This window comes from Penicillium manginii (assembly GCF_028828005.1).
Source record: "Penicillium manginii strain IBT 31320 chromosome Unknown utg000004l:1.0-7231830.0:1.0-7236170.0, whole genome shotgun sequence".
Classification (NCBI taxonomy): Eukaryota; Fungi; Ascomycota; class Eurotiomycetes; order Eurotiales; family Aspergillaceae; genus Penicillium; species Penicillium manginii.
In genome coordinates this window covers 1,489,671-1,516,877 of record NW_026643105.1, presented here as the reverse complement: position 1 = coordinate 1,516,877, position 27,207 = coordinate 1,489,671, and the positions used below count along the sequence as shown (strand labels likewise).

Below are 27,207 nucleotides of genomic sequence, written 5' to 3'. Positions count from 1 at the left end.
TTTGGGAAAACTATTTACTACAGTAGGGGGTTGGTAGGAATTGATGGAAAATCCTAGAAATAATGTGTATTAAATGAATTACTTCGATAATTTCCGAGACTAGGGATAGAGTCACAAAAGTCGTTATGTCGATTTAGCAGGGTGTACCTTTCTGGCAACCCTGGACGATTGTCGGGCGAGCCTTGCCCGAATCGTCTCATGCTAAGAAAATGAATGCCCATAGGTATATCTCTCCGAACGCCAGTAGAAAAAAAAAAGCCAGATAAAATCGTAATCACGATCCAGAAAATCATGAGTGGAATCAGAAGGGCGCAAATGCCAGTTCGTATGCAAATGCCAAGCTCATCTTCGCGTGCTGCAGCATGTGGTCGAAGCTGAGATATTGGATCTTGTCCTCGGTGGTGTGGATCCTCTTATCCGAGTTCTCGAACTGAGATTCGATGACGAAAGCTGACGGGTAGCCGAATCGGCTGGCGGAGGCGTGGTCGGAGCAGGCGTAACCGCACTTGGTCTCGACGTAAGGGACATCGCAGTACTGGAGTGGTAATGTCAGTAATGATCGGAGAAAAGGGGGGAAATGCATCTGAGACGAAAGTGGAGAAACTTACGGTGGTGATGACAGTCTTGATGAAGTTGGTCAGTCCCTGGTCGACATAGTCGATGATAACGCCGACCGACTCCTCGAGTCCAGCATCCAGAGTACCCTGCACGTAGCCGGTCATGTCTTGCTGTAGCATAGCCTTGACATTACGCTGGTCCTTCTTGTATTGGGAGTAAACAGCCTGGGAGCCGAGAAGACCACCCTCTTCCGCAGAGTACCAGTGGAACTCAATGGTGTTCTCTGCCTGACCCTGAGAGATAGTCTCCGACCGCAGCAGGGCCCGGAGTGTCTCGAGAATAGTGACTGTTCCACTTCCATCATCATCTGCGCCAGGCGCAGCCAGAAGAGAGGGAAGGAAGAGGTTGATGCTGTCTTGATGGGCGCCTAGAACGACGGTGTTGTTGGTCTGACCGGGAATGCGGGCGATAATGCTAAATTGGCCCCAGGCGTGCTCGAAACGCTCGACAGTTGCGCCGTACTTGGTGGCGCCGGACTCCTGGACCACGTCGGAGACTTGACCGTGCAGCCACTCGGCAGACTGGATGCCGTACGATGATTTGTAATACCGGGTGTGGAAGGAGGTAAAATGCTCCAGGTTCTCCCGCATGTTGGATTTAGACAGGTCAGCGGCCAACGGAGAGATCTCCTCTTCATGCTTCATCTGTCCTGGATAGTGGACGACGCGCTTGGTGTGGAGGGTTCCATATTCGCCGGCCTTGTACTCGTCTGTGACATCAATAAAGTTGACACCGTCCTGACCGCTGTTAGCAAGGGATGTGGAAAGCGGGGAAAGGTAGCCTCGGAAAAGAGAGGAGATAAAGAGATAAAAGCATACCAATTTCAAAGCCCACTTCTCTTCTTCAGTGACCCAGCGAGTTTGATACGGGCTGAGTTCGATCAGCCACCGAGTAGTCTGAGTATTTTGCACGATTGAGGGAATTGTTTGAGCAAGCGGTTCCTGCTGGGGGACGACAGCTGCAAGGGCGGCGGAGGCGGTTGCGCTCAGCGCAAAGAGGAACTTCATGGTGGGAGTTCTACCGACAAAGAAATCGAAGAGGAAAAAAAAAGATGGAATACGAGAAGGGTCTCGTTAGGCGGAAGCGTCGGGTTTTGTAGGTCGCCAGGTACGGGAGAATCGGGCGCAGGGTTTGGGGCCAAGCTGATCAAGGCTCTCGATCACGCGCCCTTGGCAGGGTGCCAAGCCTCTTTTGGACCCCGCGCTAACTGTTAGCAGCTTGTTATAAATAGGCGGCAATGATAAGTATGTGATGGGTATGTTTTGATTTGTGAGCTCAGTTTTACATGGTAATTGGCTACATAGCTATCTACTATTCACTGGGGAACCTACCTAGTACCTACCCAGAATGAATAGAATAAAATGGTCTACATCATCTCGACTCATCTTCTCGCGGGGGGCAAGCGGAGATCCGAGGTTCCTAGTACCCACTTTTCGGCTGCTCGGAAGCCCGTGACTCACAGCCTTGCGGAGCCTGACGGGGGCCTACAGACACAGCCGCAGTACGGAGTATAGAGTGCAGAGTGCAGAGTAGTAGTGTGGTATAACTAACTAGTGCGCATAATATACACTACACTCTCTGTAATCTGTACTCTGTACTTCTTGTAACCCATGAGAAACAGGGTCCTCAAATGTTCTTTCCAAGGTTCCCCTTGTACTGGCACTCTTCCCTGTTTGCTTATTCCCTGCTTCTTCCTACTTTGCCCCTCGTATTCCCAAAACGGAAAGAAGGGTTAGGGTTGATGAGTCACCCCCAATCATCGACGCGCGCGAATCCCGTGCCGACGTGACTGGCGTCTTTATCTGCTATCTCCGCAGTCCTCCAGTCCGCAGTGCGCCCGCTTGTACTCTTATACTCAGGGTCCTCACGTCACCCTCCTCTTTCCCCCTCTACCTTACTTACTATATTTTTACATCCCCTATATTCTTATCTGATCTCTTTCATTCCATAATGGCTATCCATCCAAGACTCCGCCCGGAGGGTTCGCAAGGCAGTCTATCCCCCCCAGCAAACCCTCGCCATCTCCGCATGGACCGAACAAGCCGCCTCCTCCCTGCAGGACCTCTCCCTCTCCGAATCAACCCAAGATGCCGCATCCCAATCTCCCACCCCGGTCCGTTCCACCCTGCGTGGAGCCACCACGACCCTGTCCATCCCGCTGGACGATCAACCCCCGAGCCCATCCCCGAGAGTGAAGATCGCCTCCAAGCCCGAGGAATCCCGCCCGCCGACTGTCAGTTTCCGTCGCCGCGAACCACTGCGCCGAGACAGTATCAAGAGCCGAGAGGCCCTGTTGAAAGGAAAGGACGGAAGTCGTCGGCGCCAGCGCTGGGAGAACGGTACGCGCCATCTCCGAAACCATTGATTGGCCAGACAAAGAAAAAAAGCAAAATGGTCAAAGGAACCGATAGCTGACTGTGTCCACAAAGATCGCCTGTTGCACAACCCATGGGCTGAACCGCCCTCGTCCCAAGACTGGGAAATTCGTCCGACATACACCCGCCATGATCCTATGCCGTACTACCTCGCCCCACTGTGGGATGTGCACTACGCTCACATGGTAGATACTCACCCCCGGAAGAACGCCGCCGTCGAAGAGAAGCACCGAGTGCCCAAGGAGTTGCGATCGAGATTGAAGCACGCGCGCGCGGCGCGAGGTATGCTGCAGGATCTGGAAGACGAGATCCGGCTCTTTATCCGGAAGTGGAATGAGAAGCAGACGCTGCTCCGCAATGAGGGATTGCAGGATGTGCCCAGTGACTCGGAGGATGAGATTGTCTTTGTTGGGCGTAATGGACAGATGCATGATTCGCCTGAGCGGAAGGAGGCTTTGCAACGGCTGCGCGATGAGATGAGTTTTCATGATGAGCGGGATGGGGAGAAGATGGTCTTTGAGAGTCTGGTTGATGACCGTGCTGCGGCTTTTGGGTAAGTTTCTCGAAGATTCATATACTACCTGCGGGGGGAGGTTGTCTCCTTTCCTCTCCTCTTCCCCCTCCCTTAGGACTCATGGCTTGCACGGAGGCTGACATTGTATAAAGTCGCTGGCTCGTGCATTCTATCGCTTCCTACTATGGCCTGCATACCTGGTCTGTCACTGTCGGTGAGCCTGCTCGCCGCGAGGCTTATGTCGGATTCCGTCCGCCAGTCCCTGGGACTCGCACTGGACTGGTCAACCATCCAACATGCCGCACCGAGGATGAGATTCAGTTGGGCGAGGAACTCCCGCGGCCACTCTATGCGCAGGTCTAAGTGACGGGTTTGCACAACCACCGGCAGGGATCGAGTTTGGTAGAGATACACATACATACCTTGTCTGCTTGCCCATTAGACTGCCAGACTGGATATAGGCGGAGGCGGCGGAGTTCATATGTTTTATTTCGGTTGTAAAGCAAAGGGAAAGACACATATCCTTTGATTGTTATGTTCGTTCATTCGGTTATATTACCAGATGTCTGCATTCAAGTTTTGAGTTCTCGAGGCATATATAGAAGATTCCAAGGTTGACTTCTGCCATTCCTTTCACTCGAAGGATCCCTCCATGCCATGCCAAGCACACCTACTTGATTCTCTATTAGACGGTTAGCGTCTCGTACGAGTTACATATCGCGGCGGGCTAGAATTCCAGGAACTCGGCTTCAATAGCCGTTTCACCCCTTTGAGGCGTAGACCATTCGCATGGCTGGGGAATTCCCCGACTCCCCGGAATACATGCCCCATTCCAGCCCTGCACCATGTCGTCATTTCGCGACAACCGCGGATGAGGATATTTCGACCAAGTCCAGACAGTTTCCAGTTCTTGGCCTGCAGCCCTCGTGTTGGAATTTCATTGTGCAGTGACATGTGCAAGTCGTCAGTACATTGAATCACCAAGTCTTCTAGATCGGAGATGATGGAGACTGCGTTCGAACGCAGTCTCCAAGCATCGCCGAGAGAAAGCAGGCATAGCACAATCTGAAGAAAGCAGGCCCGGCATCAAGCCAAGCCTTTTGGAGCCAGGTCTACTCCTAGTATCCGATCCCATTATATCAAATCAGGCTCGGATGAAGTCATCTCGCCTATCACTAACACTAGTAGTACTTCAAACCGGGCCCCAAACCAAAGCGAGTCCTTTCAGCCCAAGCAGTCGATGCTGAAGATCGCACAAACCCGCATTCATTCCCGCCCCTCCCCACCATATGCAGCTAATCCAAAATTAACCTTGACTAGTGTAGCAGTGACGAGGGGGCCCTCGGAGACGTGTTCTATAATGTAGAGTACTAGGACTCAAAATGGCATCGTCATCGAAGAGGAACAGAGGGTTCTGGGAATTCTTCAGCTGCGTTCAAGTAGCTGCATTCAAGTTGGCCTGCCCGATGCTATGCTCGGGTGGATTACAGAGTGTATACCGTAGGCGTGGCTCCTTTCGTCTGCCCTCAGGACTGCTACCAGTATGGATAAAAAACCCGGTGGAATTGGCCTCAGTTACGAGTCGCAAATAAACGATGGAAAGCGGCTGCTAGTATTCAATTTCAAGTTTGACGAGCGAATATCCCATCCGCGTAACTATCACTAGTCTCCAAGCTCAGAGTAGACGGGCCACACGGGAGGACTGCTCTCATCGCAAGAGCCACAGAGAATGGGATCATATTGCTTGATCTACACTACGGAGACAAGAGAGAAGGAGGAAATGTCCAAGGTATTAGAAGGTTGAATGGCATTGGAAGAAGTCTAATCTAAAGGATGATATGCTTGATTGGCTTCATTCGAACCAACGAATTACTAGTCAGCAGTGCCACGAAGAGGCTCAAGCAATACTGCTGGCTCCCACCCGAATGATAGAGGTCAAAGGGGTAGGAGTGGGTTCAAAAGATTGGGTTTCTGGCGGAGTGACTAGGCCGCAGCACCAGAAGAGGGAGGTTGTTCCAAAGATTGGTGGTGGCCCGAAGGCCAAATGGGAAAGGCAGTTGATCGTGCAGACCAAAAAGATTGGGCTCCATGTCAAAGCATGGTAGGCGTCAGCCGGCCAGGATTAAGACCACCAGAAAGAGATGGGTTATCAACGGGTTGCGTAGTTGCTGTTTCGTTGCATCTCGCCGAAGCGTGGTATGGTGTATGTAATCCGTGAGGACGCTGGCTTTGCCAACCCAGGAAAAGGCCAGTCGACAGTTCGCCCCAGAGGGTTACTTTTGTCCGGTACACAGATCCTTGTCTTTTTGCGCAACCTGTGCGAAGTGGTCAGTTTTGGGGTGCCTCGAAGATGATGGAATGGGGATGCAAGTGAGCGAAAGGACGGATGAGGGGATAAGTGCGATGAATCGAGATCTCTGATCTCGATTCTATGATTTTTGCAGGGAAGAAGAGACGTACCGATCAACCCCCACACCGTGAGTTTTACCAAACAGTGCGAGTTGCTTGGGGAGAAGGGGGGGAGAGAGAGAGAAGGAGAAGAAGAAGAAGAAGAAGAAGAAGGAGGAGGAGAGACAGGGAGCGGAAGGGGCGGGGACAGCGCGTGACTCACCTCTCTCTAGGCAGCATCGAATCTGCGAATTTCCTAAAATGGCGACAGCGTGATCCCTCCAGTGAATGTTCCGGGCATCCGTTTGGATTTGAACGCGGACTTGGATACATTTACTACATAATTAAGGACTAGAGCGAAGCAACTCAATAGGACGAATAGTTATAGTAGTACTAATGCATAATCTGGGTCTGGGAACTAATAGGGGAAGAAATTGATAGAAGTAGGGACAAAACGAAAGTGGTGATGTTTGAAGTTATCTATAGCCGAATCGGGAAGGCGCGGCCAGGATGCCTGAATGCCTGAATGCCCGAGGCTGCCGTCTCTGCTGCACCACGCTTCAACTTGAACCGTATGGAGTGTGGAGAATATAGAAGTCATTCCGGCTATCAGAATTATCACTACTCATTCTTATAGCAAGAAGTCGCTGGTTCGACCCAGTAGCCATCAAAATACCCGTTACTTACTTGCCGCGTAGCGGGTATGGTTTTAAATCGTGAGCCTCCCTTTCGCAGGCTCTATGCGAAGTGCGTGTGGTAGTTCCTCCAGGTTTAGGAAGATTTGACTTGGAGCATCATACACCAGCGTGTCTTTCTATCGAGTTTGGACTCACCTCTTTACCTATGCCTGCAAGCCAACGAGACCGGCACACATACCATCCTTCTCTATGCGCTCTACTCAGATATCCAGCAATCGGCATGGGGATCACTGCAATCAGCATCAAAAGACCTCAAACAGGCGCTCTGAAACAATTCAAGGGAAATATCCGATGACTGCTGGAGACAAGACGGCTTCAGTCCTCATGCCTGCTCCAGAGATCGAATCTGATGGCGAATCGGACAGCGAGGGACTACTAATAAACACCAATAGGGAGCGCCGTGGCAGGTAACGCAACGTCTCTTCTTAGTGCTGGGCTCAGTCAACTAACCAAGCAACAGGTTCGCTCTTCGAGAGGCAAAATCGCGCCAATGACAACTTTTTCGCATTCCAACTAAGCCTCACCCTCCTCTCTCGCTCCCCATCTGACTCTGCGGGGAGCTTAACCGCGCGTGTCACCCGACCTGAAACGCCAATCAGAGCTGCAGCAATGAAGCTATTGAGGAGTCGGACCGAGAACACAGAGACCCCGTTCACACCACGCCCATACCGTTTCGGAGCGCTACAAGACCTCGACGACCTGCCGACCCTGAAAAGTTGGTGCCCGGCATCCAGCAGGGCCTCTACCGCCGTACAAGAGGAAAGGATCAGGAAACTCACCAGCGGGAACAGCATGACGTGATAGCAGTGGAAATACATACAAATTGGGGGCTTTTGCGTGGGCAAGTGGATTGAAAACGCGTGGGAAGGCATTTCATGTATACGACACCCGGCGAAATTTAGGCGGCCGTCAGCGACTCTGGGAGAGCCATTGACGGATCTGGAAAGCAGAGTTTCATGCAACTCTTTCTCTCTGGTATCGGATTTGGCCCTTTATGTGGTGTAGTAAAGACAGAAGTAAGAAAAGCCACGGTCTTCTCACGCGAGGAAGTCCTGCCTGTCTCCATGTTGTCTTAGGTGGGTATGGCGCCTGAGAACCTCGGAATGATACGAAAGTCGGTATACCAATGTCATTGACGGCCATCATTATCTATAATAATAATTTGGCACAGCGAGATAGTTCACATCTGAATGCAATGCCTTGGCCAATGAGTAGTCTTCCGAGGTTTACCTCGTGATAAATAGGAATACTGTCATCACCCGTGGACTCTAGTACTGGCGTGAAGGGGTTGACTATAAGGATCCATAGATGCCAATGGATAGTAGTACCTTCAAGTCATGTCTTGAAGAAAACAACCAGCAGGACTAATCTAGTATATATAATCAGAAACCCCAAACTAATCAGCCATCTTTCACCCGAATGTTTGAAGCTAGTTCGAACTCCACTCAGTGCCAAGGTTAGATCTGATCAGACCCGATCAGAATCAAATCGTCTTTCACCTACGGAGTAGTATTCCGTCTGCATATCTTAATCCAATTTCTATGACGTACTGCCAGGGAGAAGCGCTCGATCGTCAAACACCCCAAGATGCGTTGTCAGGGCCCGTTGCGTCTCCACCCGAGCGTTCGCGGTCGCATTCGCATCATGCGAACTAAGCCCGCTGCCAGGACCGCATTGATGGGCCAGGCACGGGGTATATTACGGTGAACCTTGGAACCCATGTCTATCTATATCCCTGGGTATAACATGACAGATTGGGTAATTTTGTCCTGTAGGGTTCAATTTGTAGTATGTACTAGAAAAACTGTGAGGGCGCAGAACAGAAGATTGGAACCGGATCGGTCCGCCCCCACTGTCTCCATTATGACGTTGATTTATTCTCCAGTGTGAAACATATATGCACTAGTTAAGTAGTAATTAACTAGTTAGTACTATACTGCTAGTACATCTGATGGAAGTGAAGAAATTTTAGTATGGAGTCTGCGAGAACCTCAGGTACCGACAACAAAAATCATGGGATACCGAGACCGTAGTATCAATATCAATATCGGCGCATGTCCTTGGCTCTGGCAACAATGGCGATCAGACCTAAAGCCATGATCCGGACACAATGACATCAATTCTCACCAGGCCCAAGTCCCATCTCACCCGCGACCGTGACCGTGACCGTGATAGTCGAAGCTAGAGCGCACAAGCCCCCATGGCCAGACTCTTCTATGCAGCCCGTCGCCCCACTCTGACCAGTCAGACCGGTGTCACGGATCGGAGGGGGGGTCGCTATCCCCTTTCACTAGATGGAAGTTGCACCAGGTGGGTGGGTTGGTGGGTTGCTGGGCTGGTGGTTTTGTGACGAATGGCCGTTCGACACGGACGTGCAGAACACATCACGCTCCTCACTTCTACATCCGAGGCTACAGCACCATAAGAATATCCTGTATCTGGGTGGTGTGGTTCGTCCGTGTTTGAGACGTGATGGAAGGGCTCGACTAAGCCTCTAGCTTGTAACTAGATACTTGGTGCCCGTTTGTAGGACCTGCTCAATGAGGCGAGGGGCTTTGAAGGTGGAGGAGGAGGTGGTATCTATGTGATTCGATGGTTTGACCGGGTCGCGGCCTGAAGCTCTGTGCTGTACGACGGCTGTGTGAACTCTATGCCGATGGCTTTCCCTGTGGAAGGGGGAATGGGAGATTAAATGCTGCCGGTGGTGGGTGGTTAGCATTGAAACGGAGCTGCACGCCTCACTATTTGTCTGTTCGTTCATTTTGTTTCGCGAGCTTGGCTAGGAAATTGAAATCGTATTCCAAGGTGGATTTTTTATTTCTATTCAACTTGACTGCTGCTAGCTACAGCTGCGACTTGCTGCTCCCTCGAATCGATGACGGAGTACAACCTCCCATTTTCCCACTTCGAGTTTTATTTACATTCATACCTACATTCTCGACTGCTTTTGATTCTAATTACGCCTTGAACCAGCAGCACGGCGCCTGTGCCAGTCCGATTCGCACCCTTTCTCATTTCACTCGGGGCTTTTCTTTTCTTTTTTCTCTCTTGCTTCACCCCTCCCTAGCTTTTGCTTCGGAATTTTGCTCTATTTCTTGTTTTTTTCTTTTCTTCGTCTAGGGGTTTTGGGCACTGCCCCTCTATTTTGTTGTTCACTCTCCACTTTTTTTCCCTCTCCCATTCTTGGGGGTTTGCCCAACGACCTAACCTAACCCCTCCTTGGGGATCGAAACGAACGCCTAGGAAACACCAAACGAACACCCTCCTTCCCTCCTGGATTATAGCAAATTTGGGGAATACCTGATTTCTATTTCTATCACCTGTGTCAATACCCCACCATCTCTTCCAGAAGTATCTTTGGTAATCATCTTGTACTTCTACTATCTGAAAGCGGGAATTCCCTCGAATCCTGGCTGCCGACGCCCCCATCATATGATTCTCGATCGGACCCTACCCCAGCCTAATCTCTCCGATATACCCCTGGTGCCTTCGGAAATTGCGTGGTGAGAACCAGAATTTTACTACGCAGGAGCACGCGGTAAAGTGCGGAGCCGAATATTCGGGAGATTCTTGACTTTTGAGTTGATCCCTTGTCGGATGCTTGCCCCGTTCTATTCTCCTTCATACCGGATGATTTAGGGCAACTTTCACACTGCGTCATGGGAATTTGACTTAACTACTTCATCACACTTCACTTTCAAGATCTTTCACTATTACTATTTGATCCACACTTGCTGGATATCTTACCTGCGATCGCTTGAACTCACCTCAACTTTATAATCTCACATATCTCGACTTGATATTGTCCTTCTTCACCACAAGGCTCCACAGCAAAAAGCTATACGACAGAACAGCTCACCGGATTTCCTTTCATCTTGATTTTTTTTCTCAACTTACGAAATATTCTTCCCCCAAATCTTATGCCGGCACGTAAGATGGGTTCAAATTCGTACAAGTCATCACAAGGACCCGGAAATGGAGGAAGTTGCAGCTCCACGGAAACCGATGCCTCGGATCACTCAAAAAGCACTGTACCTACTATAGTTAGCGACAGACCAACACCAAAGGACCGAGATCAAACAGAATGGCCCGCATTTGACGACGATGAAATCGAAGTCCGACTCATCGAACCAAAAGAGCATCACCACAGCCATGACCATGAAACCGCCCCCAACGCTTCAGTATCAACATACGCCTCCACAACCCGCTCAACAGCAGAGCTTGAAGAGGAAGCAGAACAAAAACAGCAGCAACAGCAAATCAAAACAGAAGAACTCGAACTCTACGAAGTTGATGACAGACAAGAAAACTTCCCAACAGACGCTCTAGCCTCAACGCCCTCCTCCTTCGCCGGCCTCTTCCCTTCTTCAAGAAGACTACTCATCCGCCACGACGACGCAACGATAGACGGAAACATGAATTTGCGCGTCGACACGGTCGTGCCTTGTCGCGCAGGGTATCAGCAGGACGTCATCCTCTTCCATCTGCGCATGTACGACCTCCTCTCGCGCAAGTTTTCCTTCCGCAGATATTGTCGCGACTCTGGCCGCGAGGTGTGCCACTCTGCGCGCAAAGAAGCCATCTCGCACCACGCCGATCATCAACGCCGTCGTCGCTCGCTGAGCAGTGTTCTCGCTAGTCTCCGGCCCGGCTCGAGTTCGAATGGAGGTCACCACGCGGCAAACTCGCCCGAAGACTTGAAGAGGCAGGATTCGGGGTATGAGGCGGGCATGGACTCGTTTGATCTGGACGATCCTGATTATGATCATGGTGTCGAGAATGGCCATGGTCATGGGCGCAGAGGAACGCCATCACTTACCGAGACGATTTTGTTGGAATTCTCTAATTACGCGCACGTCGAGCTTAAACGGCGCGGGGCGGGCGCGACGAAGAAATATGAATATGAGTACTGGTCGACGAAGTATCAGTGGCGCCGGGAATTCAGGAGAGAGGGCGATCTTCGGGAAGTTTCATACTACCTTGTTGATATGCGTTCGTCGAAGACAATTGCACATATGGTTCCGGAAATCATGACGCCGCTTGAGGCTGTTGAGGAGGAGAGTAAGGGTGGTTGGGTGCCCCCTTGTTCGATGTGGATTAGTGACCCTTCAGTTTATGAGAGGATGCCTGATGTTGCCGAGTAAGTCCGCTCCCCTTTTTTTCTGCTTTGATGTCGATCTGTGTTTGCGATGGGTTGATGCGTTGGGCGGTTTGCTGCCCTGGCATGAGTTAGTGTGATGATTTGTTGTCACTTCCAAGGTTTCTTCCCTCCATTGCCTCTTTTCATTGCCAGTTTTGCTTTTTATTTTTCTTCACTTGCGTGTTCCTTTCGTGCATAGACTAACAGTGATTAGTGTGATTGTCGCGACAGGACTAGTGGCTCTCGTGGATGATTGCATTCGGCGACGTTGGCACCAAGAGCACCGACCTACATGGTCCCTCCCCGCACGCTCCTTTACTAGAGGGCTCGAACTCATGGGTCCACGCAGATTGATCGGCGAAGTACTCCAACGGAGGGGTTCTGCTTAGTTGCCACGATGAGGTGTTTCTTGATTCCGCGGAAACTAGTATCTGTGATCCGAGAGGACAACTCGAGAAGAAGATCAATTTTGAGGACAACATCATGAGACCCATGTGTTGGCGTCGAGCTTTACCTGCATCTTGCATTTTTCCTTCCCCTGTTCTGGATGCATGGATGGTGCCGGTGCCCATGAATAATGACCTGGCGATGAATTTTATGGATTTTTATTTTTATTTTTATTTTCTGAACTTGTTTTCAGTCTTCCATTTTCTGTTACCTTTCTCGCTGGCTAGTTCGTGTTATATTTGGAAGCTCTCCACTTTATGTGGCGTGTGTTCATGTTCATGCCGGGTTGAGCGCACATCGGCGATCTAACCGACGCTGTCCGAGCTGAATGATTGGACAAGAATGTTTCGGAGGCTCGGGGGCGATTTGGCGTTTCATTTGCATCCGAGGATTGGACGGGATATGGTATCTACACAGCGTATCTGCGATTACTTGCTTTTTGCCTCGAACTGCTCTGTTGTCTGCTTTGCTTATTTTCATCTTCATTCAAGGACCTGCGTGTACATGGTAACCTCGTCTGCGTTGCTCTGTTGTCGATGCATATTTGATTATTGAACGATCTGACCGCTGCTTCACTCCAAGAGCTTCTTATTCATTTTCAGGGGTATCGTGCATCATCTCCTAACTATTTGCATCTCGTGCAATGCACGAAAGAAACCAATTCCCATAAAGTAGTATAGGCCGACTCTATTCACGGATTGAATTATCCTGTGCCAGTATTTTGGTACGTCAGACTAAAGGGTGAGGAATGCCGATCGACACTATCAGCACGAGCATGAACCAGAGCAGGAACCCCGCTAGCGGTGTCACAGTGAACAATAACACATGTCTATATGACAGACATTGCGGAGAACCAAATCGATTGGCTGCGAATGAATCTTTTTAGATTTACTATTTATTTTTAATTAATTTTCTATCGCGCCCAAGAACCACTTAGACTTGCCTTGCTGCCTTAATCATGTGCGGGGCCCAAGGCGCTTACGGCTGAGGCCCAGATCTTCCTAGCCCAGCCCCGGCCCCGGCTTCGGTAGGGCATGGACATGAGCATAGACATCCCCGTGGCTATAGCTCTTGCCCACCTCTTGAATCAGTTAAGCCGCATGCATTGATGAGAACCATGGATCCATGGAACAAGAATGGATGTAAATGCATGAATACCCAATCTACCCAATCTTCAAAGCGGCGAGTCACGCCAGTTTCGTCCGACTGAGATCCATTCATCTGTCATTTCCCCTTGGGATTTATGAAGCGAGCTTTACGCGAAGCCATGAGGCGTTTAGCTCAAGTATGAGGCGAATATACAGACGGGGCTGAAGCTATGTAGGGCCAGGGCGGAGGAGGCATGTAGTTCCTGAGACATGCGGGCAATACCGCATGCATCATACTGAAGGCCATTGTTGTTTATTGACAAAACTCGAACTCACCCAGACGCCCGTTCAAATCCCAGTATGAATTCCTGCAATGCGGCCCGGTTTGATCTAGCATGGTCGGGGTCACTTACTAGAACCACAATCACAGGAAGCGATGGACAAACAATCTGTATGTATTATCTGTAGTTTCAGCTATAATGGGCACTGCAAGTTGACCAGGGTGAACGTAGAGCCTCGGATAGGAATGTGCAATATAGCTTTTGGGACAATTATGATCTCATCCACTGGGACTTGATGTGCTGGCACGCCGGCCTCTTCATCTCGACTCTTTTCTTTTTTTCTCTCCCTCTCTAGCAGCCCAACCCGAGCCGTTCGACTTTGTTGGTGATACCTTGATGATACTATTTTTCGTCGTCACATCATGTACTTTTGGGCATCGGCCACTTCATGTCGAGGGTCGGAGCTATGACGCCCTCCCCCGTAGCTCCACTTTTGGGCAATTTGGGCAACCATCCATCGCTCATCACCTACAGCGTACAGACAACGTTCCTTTTCCGGTCACGCATGAAATTCATACTACTTGAGGTTTATTCTGGAAGGGATCCCGCCGATTTGGTTCGAGCCTATGCATACTAGCAGTTGATATACCTGGTGGATGAGGCAGGGCTGGGGCGCTCCTCAGTTATCGACGTGGAGCACTGTGAGTTGTTCATTTTTCCATCTAATCCGCGACCCTAGTGGACCCGTCATTATTTTGTATTTTGTAGTTTTTTTCTTTCTCGCTTTATGCATCTCAATTAATTTAAGGGGGGGAGGGGAGCGGAGAGGAGAAGAAGAAGGATCATTTTGTATGGATATTAATTGTATTGATCAATATCCTTCGGAAACTGTCCCCAGAGTGCCAAAAAGAATGAGATGTTCTAGTAATTGTATTTTCGCTTCCCCTTGCCTAGTGGAAAATTCCAATTTGTGCCTGTCACATCTGGGAGGTTCGATAGTGGGACTCTTCAACCGCCACCCCTTAGCCCTTACGGCTCTACCCCGTCTAGCGTTTCTTCAAAGGTTTTTTGCTCTGGTCGGCCTGCGCCGGCCCGTTCCAGCTTGCAGCCTCACTTCATATGATCCGCATATCTCCCGCACTCATCCTTCACTGGCGGATCAGGCAGGAAGGGAGGGGGAATTTTGCTGACGCTAGGTCTGTCCACCCGCCTGCATGGGCTTGTCCATTTTGGTCGTCCATTGGGTTCAGACAACGTTAGGCTCCGTCCACTTGTCCCCGCCAGGAGAAATAGTACAGACCAAAAAAAATTTCATCATGCCCCCCCTCCCCGAGAACGGTCTCTTGCTGTTTGGTCTTTTTTAGGTATTTTTATTTTTTATTTTTTTGGGGGGGATTTTCTATTTTCACAATTTTTTATTAATATTATTTTTCTCGGGTCTTTGAATATATGGCCCACTGTATATAGGACTCCCCGCTTCCCATGTTAATCACCGTTCGTGACTTCAAAAAGGGTCACGCAAGTTTTCTGAATCCATTGAGCTCTAGTAAATTACTCTTTCCCTCTATATCTACTTGATTGCCCCGGAGCCTTTTCCCCTTCAACTTGTCCCCGAAGTTTCTTCTCTCCCCCACACGCCAACACTGCCACATCGCACCCCATTGACGGCCTTTTCTACCATTACTATCTTTTGCAATTGAGACCCAGAAAAGTTTCCAATTGCCGATAAATTGACTCTTTTCACGAACGACAATGTCAATGCCCAATAGCCCTCAAGGAAGCGCCGCCGCAAGCCGGCCTACTTGGCAAGACCAGCTTTCAGGTAAGCAAGCCATTGGGAAACGATTGTCACGCTAGACGTCTTGGAGCCTTCCTCAACACCCCCTGGAATCCTTTCTCTAACATCACGAAGAGCACTGTAGACGCACAAAGCTACCAACTCCTGTCTTCAACATTGTCTCCGATCGACGAGGTACCTACCCGATTCCGCTATTTCTCTCCTTCTCACCTTCTACCCTCCACCGTCTTTTGACCCCTCCTAAAAATACCTCGTTTCCATTCCCTGTACCTTTCCTCCGATTCACGCGCCTTGCCTTGCCTACAACACGCTGCGTGTCTCGGCATTGCAGGTGGTGTGGATCTACAGAAAGAACCGCTTGTACACCGACTTTTAGTCCGGAGCTTGACAGCGGGATGCTAATCGCCCTTGCGTCGGAAATGTAGGAGGTCGTACCGCTTGGTCAAGCACCGTCAGCATCAATTCGCAGAACTTTTCCGCCCGCTACTGGTATGATGGTCAATACATCCACAATGCCAAAGAAGATGCTGCCGAAGTCGCCCTGAAGCTCCTCAATCAACAACCGCGTGCCTCGACCATCTATCCCGGCCAGATTGATTCACGACAGGCTACCGGCTACGGCCGCGGGGCTGGCGGAGTTTGATACTTCCTATCTTCATATGGACTAACTATTTTCTTTTGTGTGGGTGGCTATCTTCTTTATTTTCCTGTTTTATCCCCTCTTCACCCGCATGTGGACGTGGTGTGTTTATGAAAAAGAACGAAGGAAAGCGTAAAAGAGAAAGGTGATATCTCCTTTTTTCTGTCATTCCCTATCTCTTTTTCTGCGTGTGTCTCCATCTTGCGGACCCGCTGCAACTTAACTCACACGTCCTTGCTGTTGCTCTCATTTGTTATTTCCGCGCCTGCAGGGAAAAAAATATCCAGCCACGCACTGCTCTACCTACCTTCCGCGTCACATCGCCGTCCATTCGCCCTGCTCCCCGGAAGCCCGGAACGAACGCTTCATTTTACCCGGCCGGTGAAATCTTGACAGCACATACTTTCAAGCACGCTGCAAGGATGCCTTAATCGTGTTGCCGCGTGGGATGAGGTGGCCCGGAACAAGGAGCAGGGAAGTGTATGGATTTTCGAGAAATGTACTTTTTCGGGGTGACTATCCGTCAATGCTGCATCCAAAGATCCGTCACTACCTTGTACTTGGGCCTTGGTCTTTGTGTGACCAGCCAAGAGGCATCGTGACACCCTACCCTTTTCAGCAGCTCCAGGGACGGCGCCTAATTCTCCGGCTCGCATGAGTGATGAAAATAAGCATGAAAATCCTTCTAAATCGATTTCTGGTCTGGGGAAGCAATATTGCGACAAAGCTTACTATCTGCACTTACACATCAGATCGACGACTCGACTCTTTTCGTCTGATGAAAATGGGTTCCATTTACCGCCTCTGTGATTTCAGACATTGCCTTCCTGCAGTTAATCGGTGAAGATATGGTGGGGCATTTCTTCTTTCGTCGACTTGTCACTACATACCTAGGTATATGCACGATCTCCCGAGACAGCTTTGATTGTACTCTCCTATACACGGATTGGTGCAATTCGAAAGACCAGGATCTGGCCAGGACCTTACTTAATGCTTTGTGAAATAAGCGGTACCTTCTGATGGTGTACATACTGAGTACTGCTACATTGCACATCCGAAGGAAACCGCAATTGGGCGCTGGCATTTTGATTGCCTCTTGTCTTGGAACTGGGGGCCTGTCGACGTTTCTGTATTACCTGGAACGGCCCGGTGGTCCGAACCTTAATGTCCCACAGGACCAGGGCAGAGTTCGACATGAATCAATGGTCAATCTTTGCAAGGAAATACAGGGTTCTCTCCTTCCCTCAAGCTGGGCACCGAGGACATTTCTTTTGTTTTGTGATTTTTTTTACTTATTTTTTGTATTCTCTGCTTCATGCCATGAGGAGATTTTTGATACGGGAGTTTCATTTTCTTTCTTTTTTTCGGTATGGGTATCGAATAGGGTTATGGGAATGGTAATTGAACTGGAACAGGTCATTATAGTGTTGAATTTCTTTTGTTGTCTGACGAATACTGGGATTGGGGTTGGACTGGGGCCTTTTTTTATCAGAATGTTTTGACCTCTCTTTGGCATAAGACTTATCGACAGAATATCATAAAACCAGAAGTTTAAAATTCTCTTCTCTCTATTTGCCTTTGTTGATTCTCTCAATGGTCAATGGCTCAATCGTGGCTCCCAGCATTTGATTACTCGAGGGAACGCCGCCTCGCATCGAGTAAGGCTTACTAAATGGGCCCTGGGCAAAAGCCAGTGCCCTTCAATCTCAGGATTAGTGATCAAAGTGCGTCGTAGTTTTCATAGTACTCACTCAATGGGAGAAGCTCAACATGAGAAAGCCTCTCTCCATATGGAGCCCACATAAACAGGCCGTTCAAGTTCAAGTTCAATTTCGTAACTTACTGTATTAGCTGGTGGAAATGGCCAATGCGGAAAATAGTACCCATAAAACGTTTGTATAGATATGTATGTAACATAATCTCCTCCAGAGAAGTGAAATGCAACCATTTTCATGCACCCCCCTGCGTTCCGGGCCGGATCATATAGATCATACCAGTAGCTCCAGGAATCGGGCTCTCTATACATCAGCTGACCCACCAGTGTGATGTGAGCTATCTAATATGCAAACATCTTCCCAGTTCCATCACCGTTTCGTCGTTTATTCCTCCACGCATAGTAAAACCTCAGCAAAATACATCCCGTTGTTACAAAGAGAAGCAACGCGGCATTTGTCCAATGGCCCGTCGGATAGCCCGTTTTTGCCTCATCGCTCTTGTAGATCCAAACCCCAACAATTTGGCCTGGAGCTCCAAATGACACGTTCAACGCGATGGCCAGGCCTGCCCCTGCAGTCGAGTGGAGGTTTGAGGAAAGCCATCCTAGGAGTGGGGGGGATACAAGCAAATGCCCCACTTGTCGCAACAATGAGGCAGCCATATCGATGCTAATTTCTAGGTATTAGTTTCTTCCAACTGCCACGGTAGAAATCGATACGAAAGCTTACCAAGTAGGCCTCGGCAGGAAGGACTGCGGATGCTAAAAATCCCATTGCGCCAACGAAGGAAAATATGGCAGAATGAAGTCCACGACTAGACCAGTTAGCTATTTTCAAACATTGATAGAAATGTTTTCTAGTTACCTATTGAAGTAATCCGCAGACCAGGCCACAGCAACTGTCACAACATACGCAACAGCGTATGGAGGTACTGTCATTAATTGGGCGCGAAGATTGGAGTACCCGAGACCCGCAGTGATGGCAGGCGTGAAGAGAGAGAGACTCGAAAAAGGAGTGGAAATGCCAAAGTATACCTATCAACTTGTCAGCAAAAAGTATTTGCAGAGGGTCTTAAAGCCAAACAAACCGCATAATGGGCATACAACCGCCAATCCACAAGTACAGCTTTGGCGTCCTCCCATGACATGGCATGGGAAGAGCCCTTTGAGCCCTCCGTCGCTAAACGCCGCGCCGCAAAGTCCTTCTCCTCAGCGGAAAGCCAGTGGGCCGACTCTGGATAGTCAGGCAAGAAAAACCAGACCAAAACCGCCGAAGCACATGAAGGTGCCCCTTCAATAATGAACAACCATCTCCAAGCAGATAAGCCATGCGCACCATTCATGTGCCCAACCCCAAATGCAATGGCCCCACCAAAGGCACCTGCTAGAGTTGCCGACGCTAAAATCAAAGCCACGCGCATCGAACGCTCAGAGTTTCGATACCAAAATGTTAGGTAGTAGACAAAACCTGGGAAGAGGCCTGCCTCCATTACGCCAAGTAGAAAGCGCAGGCCAGTCACTTGGGCATAGTTGTGAACTCCCCCAAGACCCACGGTAGTAGCACCCCACGAGAGCATAAGAAAAGCAATCCATCTCTAGAAGGCTATCCGTCAGTCTATAGGTTTCAGTTTTGTATCGATGTGGGAAATTACGCTAGGTCTCAACTTTTTTAAAAAGTAGTTGGAGGGCACTTCGAAGAGTGCATACGCGATCAGAAAAACCATAAGTGCAATTCTGTTTTTTGGGGGGTTTTTTTAGCACCAGACTAGGAAATGATGGATTGACTCATTTACTCACGTGAACTGGAAGGAAGTCATATTTGTTTCAGAAAGAAGGTCATTATGAGTGTCTTGATTCAGAATTTTGGCATTTCCTACATGGGGTCAGTGTAACCAAGGACCCTGTCAGTGGAACATAGTCAACATACCGATATTAGATCGATCTAGATAACATAAAAGGTAGATAGCAGCGCAAAGCGGAACGATCCGTAGATCCTGCTTCCAGACCAAAGCTTTCTCATCGGCATCGCCGTCCAGGACTGGCAAATTGGTATCAGTGTCGAGACCTGGATACTTTCCCCCGCCAGCCTTAGTGGTTATAAAGTTTAAGCGGAATTAAGGGGAAACTCACGCCCGAGACATTTTCAATATCTTGCGCACTCTTCTCTTCCATCATATTCGCGGGGATTGGCAATCCGAGAACGCACACAAACCCAAAAATCTGTCAGAAGAGCGAAATCTGAGAACCCTTGGCACCCCTTTTTAGTTTGCTTTTTTTTTCCCACTCGGCATTGAGCTAATGCCCCGGGATTGTCCCCGCATTCCCGAGCCCGCACTGACCAGGTCGGCCATTCTCCGACCCAACCTACTCCACTTGATTTTGACCGACTTTCGGCCGTCTTGCTGCCTTTCGGTTTAACATTCAATTAAAGTTTAGCAGCGCCTTTGATTTATACTTTTGAATTGAATTTGTGAGATCTCAAATTATCCTTTTCAAGATTTTAATTCTCTTATAGAAATGACTCATGCCCGGTCTCTTCAAGACGATAGAATTGGTTCAATATAAAAAGAATATTCTGACAACCTTGGAAGGTGAATGGAAGTCCCATTCCAAGGTTACTAGTATTTAATCTGTCTTGCTCTTGGCAAATCGTCCCGTGTATTGCCGAATCTGCTTGCCCCAGATATAAACCGGCACACCCAAGAGGCCGAGAGCGCCCGTTAACCCCCCGAATATACCAAAGGCACCATCATACCCATGGCTTGCCACAAATGCCGATGTACCATAGCTCGTACCAAAGGAAATAAACCCTCGGAAAGCACAGATAATCACGAGCAATGGACCTGTGCGGGCCGGGTAACTGTCCAGCAGGTACGTGATAGCCACGATATTGGCACCCACAAAGCAAAAGTAGTAGGCCGCGACAACATACGCATATACAAACCAGTGATACTCCTCTGGAAAGGCTGCACCTTGCCCATAAAGAACAGACGTAAAGGTTCCAACAATCACGGGGAATATTAGAGGCCAGAGTCGTGTCTCAGGTTCGTGCACGCCACCATTACGGCGAGCACGCCAACGTATTAATTTATCGGAACCGGTTCCTAGAAGCGGAAGTGCAGCAATGGCGACAACAATTTGTCCGCAGTTCACGTAGCTAGTGCTTGAGTCGGGCCAGTTGTACGGGGCTCCAGTAAGAATTGTGCCGTATGTCGTTCCAATAGCAATATTGACGCCGATAGTGAGTCCATTGAGACATAATGCCCAAAGGACGTTGGGGAAGAAAAGAAGCTCGAAGGTTTGCTTTTTGAAGTGTCAACTCGGTCTTGTCTGAGCGATAAGCAAGTCCATGGGCTTACCTTGAGAACCTCGACGGCTTTGTACCATTCGGGCTTGCCAACCCAAAGACGCATATCCGACCTCCATGTTCGTGGCGCATAGTTGACAAAATCAAGAGGCGGCTTTTCTTTGCAGAGTGTGACTTTGGCCTTATCGGGGATATCGGCCTCAAGGTCAACTGCTTCTGTGGAATCATCACTTGAGACATCTTCCTGGTATGCAGAAAGATTGCGATCGTATTTAGTCTCCGGTAGCCAAAGTAGAGCCACAACAAATTGGAGAGCAGCCATTCCAGCACCAAGGTAATACCAGCCTTGCGGTGTTATAGCGCCTGAAATGGGGCTAGCGAAAAGAACCCAGATGGTTGTCAATAGCACCTGGATCGCTTGTTGGAGCATGAGAAATTTGCCCCTTTCGTGGAGAAAAAAGATTTCCTAATCGCAAAGGTTCTGTCAGTAAGACATCGAGAATGAATAGATCGGATAGGTGGGAGTCCTTACCTGTGTGATCATGGGAACCAAGGCTTCACTTTGTCCCGCACTCAACCCAAGCACCATACGAGCTGCCAAGTGCCACTCGTATGTTTTTGCCACAGCACAGAGAACAGCACCAAGTATGAGGATTAGGGTAAATAGAAGGAGGACGCTTCGACGACCAACGGCAATAGCTAGAGGCATTCCGATAAGATTGCCGATGCCCCTATTAGAACAATAAGGTCTGGTCAGCACCCCGGTCCCCTCAATCGGCCCTGAAGGGGCTCAGGGAGGGAATCTTACATGAATAAGGTTGGGTATGTCATCAAAGCCGATATATCTGCATAATCTTTGCCCACTGCCGCGTATTCAGGTATATAGAAAGTCAACAATCCTCCAAATCCGGAGACAAGAGACATGCCAACAGTTGAGACTGGTAGAAATCGGAATATGAGACTTCTGAAAGTTGTGATTATAATTTCAAGTTGATTGACTCACAGGTCGATATAACGAACAACACGACCATCTTCTGCCAGAGGGGCATATTCAGAGGGTCTTCAGATTTCAGTTCCATTAGTACTTTCCCGACCTTTCCGGAAGCGATTGCAATTGCGATATCATACCTTGCGGGTCGGCTGTTGGAGTTGGGATATAGATAATTGAACCCTCTGTCAACTTGACCGTTCCCATTACTTTAATTTCTTTGCCGTCAACCCTTGGTGACTCAGAAAGTTCATCGTGTACCATCTCAACATGTTGACCGGTGCCTTTTTCGGTATCCTTCATGTTTTTAAAAGCAGGAGGACCACTAAAGACGCGTTCTTGGTTCTTGGTCTGGATGATGCAGTGTGTCCTGGAGTTCAGGGGGCAAAGGGTCAGAAAGTCGCAGCAGCCCTGGCCATTTAATAGATCAAGGGTTCATTATCGCTATCCAACCAGGAGGACTGGGTGATCATCGGGACCACTCTAGCTGTCACCCCCACAAGGTCAAGAAGTCCATCCTCTTGGCCCGATAGCTCTCGGCTACTACAGCAACTTATTCCTCCACGTCTTGACACTAGCCACTTATGGGGGTCCGTTTAGAAAGCATGCTCGAATAGAGCCTGGTAATGAGGACCCACAGCAATACCCCGCTTCCCCAGACTCGCCCCGGATTGGATTCGTAATCTAGATTCGCAACCTTGGGGATGGTGGCTGGAAAGAGAGTTAAAAAGGAGCCGAGCGGGGGGTTCCCGGCAGTTGTTCCAACCTGCCCACCGGAAGGAAATGTGAACCACGGGTGGAGGAAGTGGGCGTGAATATCTATTTTCTAGCGAGAATCTGGATGAAGGCAAATTGTGTTGTTTGGTAGGTATTAGCTCGTTGAATACCCGAGTCAGTAAATTGAATCATAATAACAAGGCCAAGGATTCTCAATTGATTAAACCAGGATCGCACATCAAATGGGCCTCCCAACAAATGCGTAGATGAACACGAAAGATATTGAGATCTAGAAATCCACGCCTGCGTCGTTTTTAGAATTTTCCGTCACCCGTCAGGCCCTGCAGCGCTTCACCACATGTCTGAAGCGCGTTTATTAGTGCCGAATCTACTCTTGATTCCCTAGTTACCCCCCACTGTCCATTGATTTATCCCAAGGACAACAAATTGTTGGGCCGCGACATAATAACAGAAAATGATATCCCCAGCGGATTGTACTATTAGTTTTGCAGTACGAATCATAAGTTTTCGGTGGTGTTGGAGATAAATATGAAAGAAACGGTCACTTGTTCATTTCGCTAGCTGCCATCTATGTAGGAACGTAACTCTCCTCCTTGTGGGTATTTGGAGCCTAATAAGCCTTGACCCCAGCTAATTTCAGAACAGTATCTGTAACTTCGGGCTTCTCAAACGGCTCATTGCGATCCTTGGGGCAAACCTTTCCATCACGCATGGGCTTCTCCTTAGCTGGACGCACATTACTACAGAAGGCAATTAGCATTTATCCGAACTGTAAAATATCTGCAACAACTTACCAGTGAGGCCAGTGTGTGGTACCAGTAAAGTTCTCGAAACACTCCTTCTTCAGCTCCAGTGTCTCTGGGGTCGCAAAACGACGAGGAGTCATGCAGATGTATTGCACATGGCGGATCTGATCACCCTCTGGCAGGCAGGCATAGTGCATAGTGCGCGAGTCCCAAAGGACAAAGTCACCAGGTTCCATGTTGATCTTGACCAGCTCACAGCCTCGCTCCTGGAACCATTTCACGTCTTTCTCACTGAATAGGAAGAGGTCCATGAATTTGATTTCAGGGGGTGGCGCATCCTCATGATCGAAAGACTCCCGCTTATAGGCAAAGAACTCATCGAAGAGCTTAGCAGATCCCTTCATCAGCATGAGCCCACCGTCCTTGGGACCATTGGGGGCATAGTTAAGGAGACCCTGAACTGCTTGCATTCTGTTGACAGTTAGCGTAGTTCAAAAGATCAAGAATAACAGTTAGAGGTCTCACCCTTTACGCTCAGGGTTCTGATCGCAGTGGGGCCATGGGCTCCAACGAACGTCGGTTCGTCGCGGCATAGAGATGTTCATTCCATCGAATGAGCAAATAAGCTCCTTGGTCTCCCAAAGGGTTTCAAAGATATCAATAACGGCAGGCTCAGTGCGAGCTTCCCATGACATCTTCTCATGGGGAGAGCCATATGCAAAGTACATTCTACTTGAAGTTAGCGCATGTCTGGGGGTCTGAGTATCGGGTCGACTCACCCTCCCTTGAAGCTAACGGGCAAGTGATCCGCAGTCCAAGTGCTCTCGTCATTTTCATCAAATCCGAGCTCGAAGTTCTTCAGCCACTGGATCTGCTTCTCTTGGTAGTACTGAGCCCGCTCAGGGCTAATAACATTCTTGATAACCACACAGCCATTCTTGTGAAACTCATCGCGCCAGTCACCATAGTGTCGGGGAGTGAAGGTGACGAGATCCGGGCAGCTGAAGTCTGGAGCTTGGGCTTCCTCAGCTTTCGTGACTTCGGTGGTGGACATCATAGTGAATTGTTGTAGGAGTGATGACTGTACTCTTTTACTGTGATGAAATAATTATCAATAAAATGGCTCGATTTTGGGGAGCAATAAATATCACTTAACGTCTCTCCAGTGAGTTTCTCTTTCTTCAAAGACGTCCGAATGATCCTGCAACGCTGCATTGCCTCAGACTTCCCCCGCCTCCACTCCCTCCACTCGGCGGGTCATCAAGTGGGCGAAGTGATGACCAGCCTCACACCAGGGACAATTGACTGCCAGTCATATTCCCCACTTCCCCGGATCGCTGGGAGTGGAGAGGGTACCGTGGGGGGTCTAAGTCAGTGTCCACCGGAAAAGCGGGGGAAATTGCTGGACGATGCGGGGAGAAGGCGATGTGGGCGAAGCAAGATGCCGCGGTACTGTTTGTCAGAGCTCGAGCTCTCAGAACTATAACAGTACATACATCCAGATCTCATGAATACTTGCAGCATAGACAATCCATCCATCTCCACAAGGCGTTGCTTTCCATTCACCAATTGATCCAACGCGATTTTCAACCATGCCTCCTCCAGTTCAATCGGCGTACAAGCGCGTCGCTCAACCGGTCACCGATGAGAATGGGTATAAACCATGTCAGTCCGGGAAATCCGAAGTTCTACCGAAGGGCTGGAACGGATTCAACGCGAAACCTTTGGAAAGCGAAATTCAAATTGACCACGATGTCGAGATCGTGGTTCGCGATGGTGTTCGCCTTTACGCCGACGTATATCGACCAGCAAATTCTACCGAGAAGGTACCTGCTGTACTGAGCTGGTCGTTCTACGGTAAAAAGTATAGCGCACTGGACATGCTTCCTATGTGTGTTTGGAATTGCTGCGTCGGGCGTTCTGATCTGAGTGGGCTGGAAAAGTTTGAAGGTCTGGATCCGCAAGCTTGGTGTCCGCGCGGATATGCTATTGTCAGCGTTGATACTCGCGGCGCTGGGCACAGTGATGGACAAATATGTGTTATGGGAACTCAAGATGCGGAGGATGGCTACGATGTTGTTGAGGCCATTGCAAAGATGGACTGGTGCAATGGCAACATTGGTATGGCAGGGAACTCTGCCCTTGCAATTTCACAATGGTTTATCGCTGCGCAACAACCTCCTTCATTGAAAGCAATTGCACCCTGGGAGGGCTCCGGCGATATTTATCGAGAGCAGTTCTGCCGTGGTGGCTGGTTCTCTATGAGCAACTTTGACCTTATCGCCAATGCCATTGTCCGTGGAAGCGAAAAATCCGGCCTCGAGGATTTCGAAGAGATGTACCGACGCTCCAACGTTTCCAGTGCCTTCTGGGAAGATAAGAGAGCCGACTTCAAGCGAGTTCAGTGCCCTGTATATATCCGAGGATCAGATGTGAGCTCCATCCACACCATGGGCTCTATTCGTGGTTGGTTGGAGGTCCCTCACGATAACAAGTGGATTCAATGGGGAAGCAAGCAGGAATGGTATGAGCTATACAGTGTTCCCGAGTCAAATGAAGAGCTGGGGTCATTCTTTGATCGGTATCTCAAAGGCAAGGAGAATGACTGGGAAAAGACGCCCAAGGTCCGTTGGTCAGCCCTTCAATTTGGCGACCGAGAGGCAATCGACGATATCGTTCTCGAGGATTTCCCTGCTCCTTCAACTGAATACCGAGAGTTCTTCCTCGACGAGAACAAGCAGCTATCCGCAAGCGCCCCCTCGAAGGCACTGAACCTTTCTTACGACTCCGAAGACCGTCACAGTGTTGCTGAATTTAACTACACATTCGAGAAGAAGGGACGTCTTATTGGGCTGCCGAAGGCAGTGCTATACATGTCCTGCGAAAGTCGGGATGACTTCACGGTCTTTGTTATTCTTCGCAAGAAGGATAAGAATGGCAAAGAATTAATGCATCTTAATTTCCCATTCCATGCAACTCCGGTCAAATCTATCGATGAGATCCCCGAGGCTGAACAAGCAAGTCTCAATCTGCATCTAGGATCCGTCGGAATCCTGCGTGCCTCGCATCGCGCAATCGACTCTGCCAAGAGCATCCACCCTCAGTTTCCTTTCCATCCCCACAAACGGCAGGAAAAGGTCGCACCAGGCACAATTGTGAAGTTGGAGATAGGTATTTGGGCCATGGGAGTGGACTTTGAAGAAGGCGAATCCATCAGCGTGAAGGTAAGCGGCAACAACATTTTTGGCTATGGTTTTTTACTAATTTGTTTGAAATTCATAGGTCGGTGGCCAATACCCCAGCATCGCCGAATACAAGACCTTTTCTCGCCCGAGACCCGAGCACGAATTGAACCGTGGGACCCACACTATTCATTGCAGCAAGGAGTATCCTAGTTCTGTTATTTTGCCTTTTATTTAGAAGCGCACTGGCAATGAGACTGGTGCGTTACAATATTTGGAAGTGCTGTTTTACGATGTTTCACGTTGGCTGCTAGCATACTATTATATCCATAAATAGATATTTGTTGCAAGATACCCCGGGCTCTACTAGTAAAATCATTAATTCAGTGTGTATACCTAGGTATCTCTCACATTAAGACAGTAGAATGGTACCTAGAAAAATCTTCCAGTGCCACCAATCGGCTCTTTCAATGGTAATCTCTATACACGAAAATTGAACATACGAAACTAGACGGATCTGTCGATGTATTCTCAATGGTATCCAA

The 27,207-nt window shown here is 49.2% G+C and overlaps 9 protein-coding genes across 9 annotated transcripts; 5 read left to right on the top strand and 4 right to left on the bottom strand.

Annotated features, from left to right (window-relative positions):
• Positions 1-301: 301 nt before the first annotated feature.
• Positions 302-1,625, bottom strand: lap1 (putative aminopeptidase; the record flags this gene model as incomplete). The annotated part of the gene is made up of 3 exons (XM_057100922.1): positions 302-535; positions 609-1,355; positions 1,437-1,625. 3 exons carry the CDS (start codon positions 1,623-1,625, stop codon positions 302-304), a joined length of 1,170 nt encoding a protein of 389 aa, XP_056960552.1.
• A 354-nt stretch (positions 1,626-1,979) lies between these two features.
• Positions 1,980-3,870, top strand: N7533_004271 (uncharacterized protein; the record flags this gene model as incomplete). The annotated part of the gene is made up of 5 exons (XM_057100921.1): positions 1,980-2,040; positions 2,240-2,449; positions 2,586-2,957; positions 3,048-3,546; positions 3,660-3,870. The coding sequence occupies 5 exons, from the start codon at positions 1,980-1,982 to the stop codon at positions 3,868-3,870; spliced, it is 1,353 nt and encodes a 450-aa protein (XP_056960551.1).
• A 3,014-nt stretch (positions 3,871-6,884) lies between these two features.
• Positions 6,885-7,394, top strand: N7533_004270 (uncharacterized protein; the record flags this gene model as incomplete). Its single annotated transcript, XM_057100920.1, has 2 exons — positions 6,885-7,000; positions 7,112-7,394. 2 exons carry the CDS (start codon positions 6,885-6,887, stop codon positions 7,392-7,394), a joined length of 399 nt encoding a protein of 132 aa, XP_056960550.1.
• A 3,134-nt stretch (positions 7,395-10,528) lies between these two features.
• Positions 10,529-11,737, top strand: N7533_004269 (uncharacterized protein; the record flags this gene model as incomplete). The annotated part of the gene is made up of 1 exon (XM_057100919.1): positions 10,529-11,737. The coding sequence occupies one exon, from the start codon at positions 10,529-10,531 to the stop codon at positions 11,735-11,737; it is 1,209 nt and encodes a 402-aa protein (XP_056960549.1).
• Positions 11,738-15,320: 3,583 nt separating this feature from the next.
• Positions 15,321-15,990, top strand: N7533_004268 (uncharacterized protein; the record flags this gene model as incomplete). The annotated part of the gene is made up of 2 exons (XM_057100918.1): positions 15,321-15,521; positions 15,739-15,990. Coding segments are annotated over 2 exons (453 nt in total), but the record flags the coding sequence as incomplete, so codon positions are not given.
• A 2,053-nt stretch (positions 15,991-18,043) lies between these two features.
• On the bottom strand, positions 18,044-19,876 carry N7533_004267 (uncharacterized protein; the record flags this gene model as incomplete). Its single annotated transcript, XM_057100917.1, has 8 exons — positions 18,044-18,378; positions 18,422-18,516; positions 18,567-18,736; positions 18,790-19,296; positions 19,354-19,435; positions 19,499-19,574; positions 19,629-19,788; positions 19,832-19,876. 8 exons carry the CDS (start codon positions 19,874-19,876, stop codon positions 18,044-18,046), a joined length of 1,470 nt encoding a protein of 489 aa, XP_056960547.1.
• A 450-nt stretch (positions 19,877-20,326) lies between these two features.
• On the bottom strand, positions 20,327-22,299 carry N7533_004266 (uncharacterized protein; the record flags this gene model as incomplete). The annotated part of the gene is made up of 6 exons (XM_057100916.1): positions 20,327-21,004; positions 21,061-21,474; positions 21,541-21,739; positions 21,817-21,946; positions 22,012-22,068; positions 22,137-22,299. The coding sequence occupies 6 exons, from the start codon at positions 22,297-22,299 to the stop codon at positions 20,327-20,329; spliced, it is 1,641 nt and encodes a 546-aa protein (XP_056960546.1).
• Positions 22,300-23,344: 1,045 nt separating this feature from the next.
• N7533_004265 (uncharacterized protein) lies at positions 23,345-24,537 on the bottom strand (the record flags this gene model as incomplete). Its single annotated transcript, XM_057100915.1, has 4 exons — positions 23,345-23,474; positions 23,529-23,951; positions 24,006-24,209; positions 24,260-24,537. The coding sequence occupies 4 exons, from the start codon at positions 24,535-24,537 to the stop codon at positions 23,345-23,347; spliced, it is 1,035 nt and encodes a 344-aa protein (XP_056960545.1).
• A 535-nt stretch (positions 24,538-25,072) lies between these two features.
• Positions 25,073-26,900, top strand: N7533_004264 (CocE/NonD family hydrolase; the record flags this gene model as incomplete). Its single annotated transcript, XM_057100914.1, has 2 exons — positions 25,073-26,704; positions 26,763-26,900. 2 exons carry the CDS (start codon positions 25,073-25,075, stop codon positions 26,898-26,900), a joined length of 1,770 nt encoding a protein of 589 aa, XP_056960544.1.
• Positions 26,901-27,207: the final 307 nt, after the last annotated feature.